The 2,868-nt window shown below is 50.6% G+C and overlaps 1 protein-coding gene across 1 annotated transcript; it reads left to right on the forward strand.

Moving 5' to 3' along the window:
• Nucleotides 1-18: 18 nt before the first annotated feature.
• LOC145719920 (transient receptor potential cation channel subfamily V member 5-like) lies at nucleotides 19-2,629 on the forward strand (the record flags this gene model as incomplete). The annotated part of the gene is made up of 2 exons (XM_081811537.1): nucleotides 19-278; nucleotides 2,417-2,629. Coding segments are annotated over exons 1-2 (360 nt in total), but the record flags the coding sequence as incomplete, so codon positions are not given.
• Between the last annotated feature and the right edge of the window lie 239 nt (nucleotides 2,630-2,868).

Below are 2,868 nucleotides of genomic sequence, written 5' to 3' on the forward strand. Positions count from 1 at the left end.
CACGCACCAGAGGCGTGGGGATCGCTGACTGCCCGTTAGTGCCGAGGAGCGGGCAGCGGCCCTCTTGGGTGGCGTGGTTCCCGCGGCCGCTTCTCCCACTGACCCTCCGACTCCCCGCTGTGTCCTCCCAGATGTTCCAGCACCTGATGCAGAAGCGGAAGCACATCCAGTGGACGTACGGACCGCTGACGTCCACTCTGTACGACCTCACGGAGATCGACTCCTGGGGGGAGGATGTGTCCTTTCTTGAGCTCGTGGTTTCCTCCAAGAAGCGAGAGGTACAGATGCTACAGGGGACCAGGGGCTGTCAAGTAGCTGAGCAAAGCCTGTCCGTTTCCTTAGATCCTGGGTGCAGACACTTCCCTGCCTTTTAATAGTTGCGGATGAGAACAGAACCCTTGGGAGAAAAGTCCAGTCTGACTGCATTTTCCCTCTGCCCATCTACAGCCCCTCTGCTTACCTTTGTCATACTAATGTTTTAGCTGAAGACCTCTCCAAATGGAAGTCGCTTCCTATCATTCATTCATTCACTCCACACTGAGCACCTTTTGAGTCCCATATGCTATATGAGGAACTGAGACTACAGAAATAAATCACAGTTCCTGTCAGTCTGCTTCCTCAAATTCTGGTCACTGTCCTTAGTAATTGCAATGGGTACAACATATGCCATCAGAGAGGTCTGGATTATGCACAGTGGCAGCAAAATGGAGGTCAAGCAACTTGTACTGTATGGGCCAGAGAAGATGTCACAGAGGAAGGGCTTGAGCTGAGTCTTCAAGGGGGAGTTTGAAATCACCAGAAAGGAGAAGAAAAACAGAGCTTTCCAGAGTGGGGGGAACAACTGACACCATTCAGATAGTACTGAACTGAGTTACAGGCAGGAAAGGGAAATTTGTTGAAGACTCTAGTAGAGAGGAGATAATGCTTCGAGCCCTCAGGAACCTCCAAAATAGTGACAAGATATAATTTCCATTGTTTATCTGCGACACGACAATCCTAGGAACGCTTCTAGGACCATAAAGCTCAGACAATTGTTAGTAGTGACAGACAGAAGAAAACTTGAAAGGCCAGTTTGTATGATTTTGCTCAGAGAATATTCCTGGAAACAAATAAACTTCAAGCAGGGTTTCTTAGAAATTAGAACCCCTTAGATTCTAAGGGGTTCTGGGTGTCTCAGTCGTTAAGCATCTGCCTTCGGCTCAGATCATGATCCCAGGGTCCTGGGATCGAGCCCCGCCCCGGGCTCCCTGCTCAGCAAGGAGTCTGTTTCTACCTCTCCCTCTGCCTGCCACTCCCCCTACTTATGCTCTCTCTCTCTCTCACTCTGTCAAATCAATCAATCAATCAATCTAAAAAAAAGAACCTCAATCCCTCTGCATGAATTGTGCCAGCACAAATCCTGGGTCCCCAGTTTCAGTGAGCTCTCAGTGTTCTCCAACAGGTTTTATTCTTGCCTTGATCAACTACTTTTCCCTTCCCTCAAAATTTCGAGCCCCGCTTACATCCCTCCCAGCTCTCCCCCTTAGCTCCATCAGAAGTCCAGACTCCCACATTACAGCAAAAACAGAGGCTCTCTGGATGGAGCTGCTTCCACTTCCTGCCCTGACCTGCCAAACATCTTAGAAACTGCCCACTGCCTCTCCTTCCCTCTGGGTTCATTGGAAAAGATATTCTTTTTGCTAATGGTTAATTCCTGCAGCTATGCTTTGAATTTGACTTTTCTTACTTTCTCAGGTGCCTCATCCCCTCCATCCCCCTCTCTTGTTTGTGCTTAACCCCTCACCATGTACTTACATCAGAGCCCCAGCCCACCCTGGGGGCTTAGATTATGGCCACATCCAACCCTCCGTGCCTGTGTTGCTCCTCTCCCGTCCACGACACTTGCAGAGCAAATGTGACTGCTTCCTTGCTTGAACCCCCCAATGCTCCCCACTGCATTCGGAAAGATCATTCAAACTCCTGACTGTGGCATTCAGAATGTGCCCTGGTCTGCCTCTCATCTATATTACCCCCTTATAACTCCTGCCTGCCACTCCCCACAGGTCCTCTCATGTCCCCAGACACATCTAGCTTGCGTTTGCAGATGACCTCTCCCACCTCCCTGCCTTGGCAACTGCCACTACTTCATGGGAAGATCTTCTCTAGCTCCTTCTCTTCACTCTACTAACTACCGCTCATCCCTCAAAACTTCACTGGTGCTCGACTGCCTTGTTTTACTTCTATGACAGTTCCCCTGCAGCACTCACACGAGGCTCAGCGTAGAGTGGAAATTTACTAGTTGTCTGAAAATGAAATGGCTAGCTAACCAAATGAAAGACGATGGCGCTGTTAGTGCCCTGCCTTCTGGGACCCGGTGGGAAATCCTGCACGCCTCACTACACTGGTCACCCCCATCTATGCTCTCCTTCCATGCCAGGCTCGCCAGATCCTGGAGCAGACCCCAGTGAAACAGCTGGTGAGCTTCAAGTGGAAGAAATACGGGCAGCGGTACTTCTACATTCTGGGTGCCTTGTACACGCTCTATATGATCTGTTTCACCACCTGCTGCATCTATCGCCCCCTCAAGTTCCGCATGGGCAACCGCACAGACCCCCGGGATAACACCGTCCTCCAACAGAAATTACTGCAGGTGACGCTTCTTGGAAGGGGATGGAAGGGAGTGGTAGCAGGGGGAGCGGATGCTTGGAGAGCAGAGGGGGAAGTCGGGAAAGGCACTCTGCACTGAGCTCCAGCAGCTGCAGGCTCCTGATCACCCAGACACAAATCAGGCATGAGATAGGAGACCAAAAAAGGCGACTTAATGAGCAAAAGTGCACTTGTCCAAGGAGCTGCTGTGGTTTTTCTTACTAACCCTGAAAGAACACTTGG

The sequence above is a fragment of the Leptonychotes weddellii genome, unplaced genomic scaffold, assembly GCF_054177405.1.
Source record: "Leptonychotes weddellii isolate Sample4059 unplaced genomic scaffold, ASM5417740v2 HiC_scaffold_8266, whole genome shotgun sequence".
Taxonomy (NCBI): domain Eukaryota; kingdom Metazoa; phylum Chordata; class Mammalia; order Carnivora; family Phocidae; genus Leptonychotes; species Leptonychotes weddellii.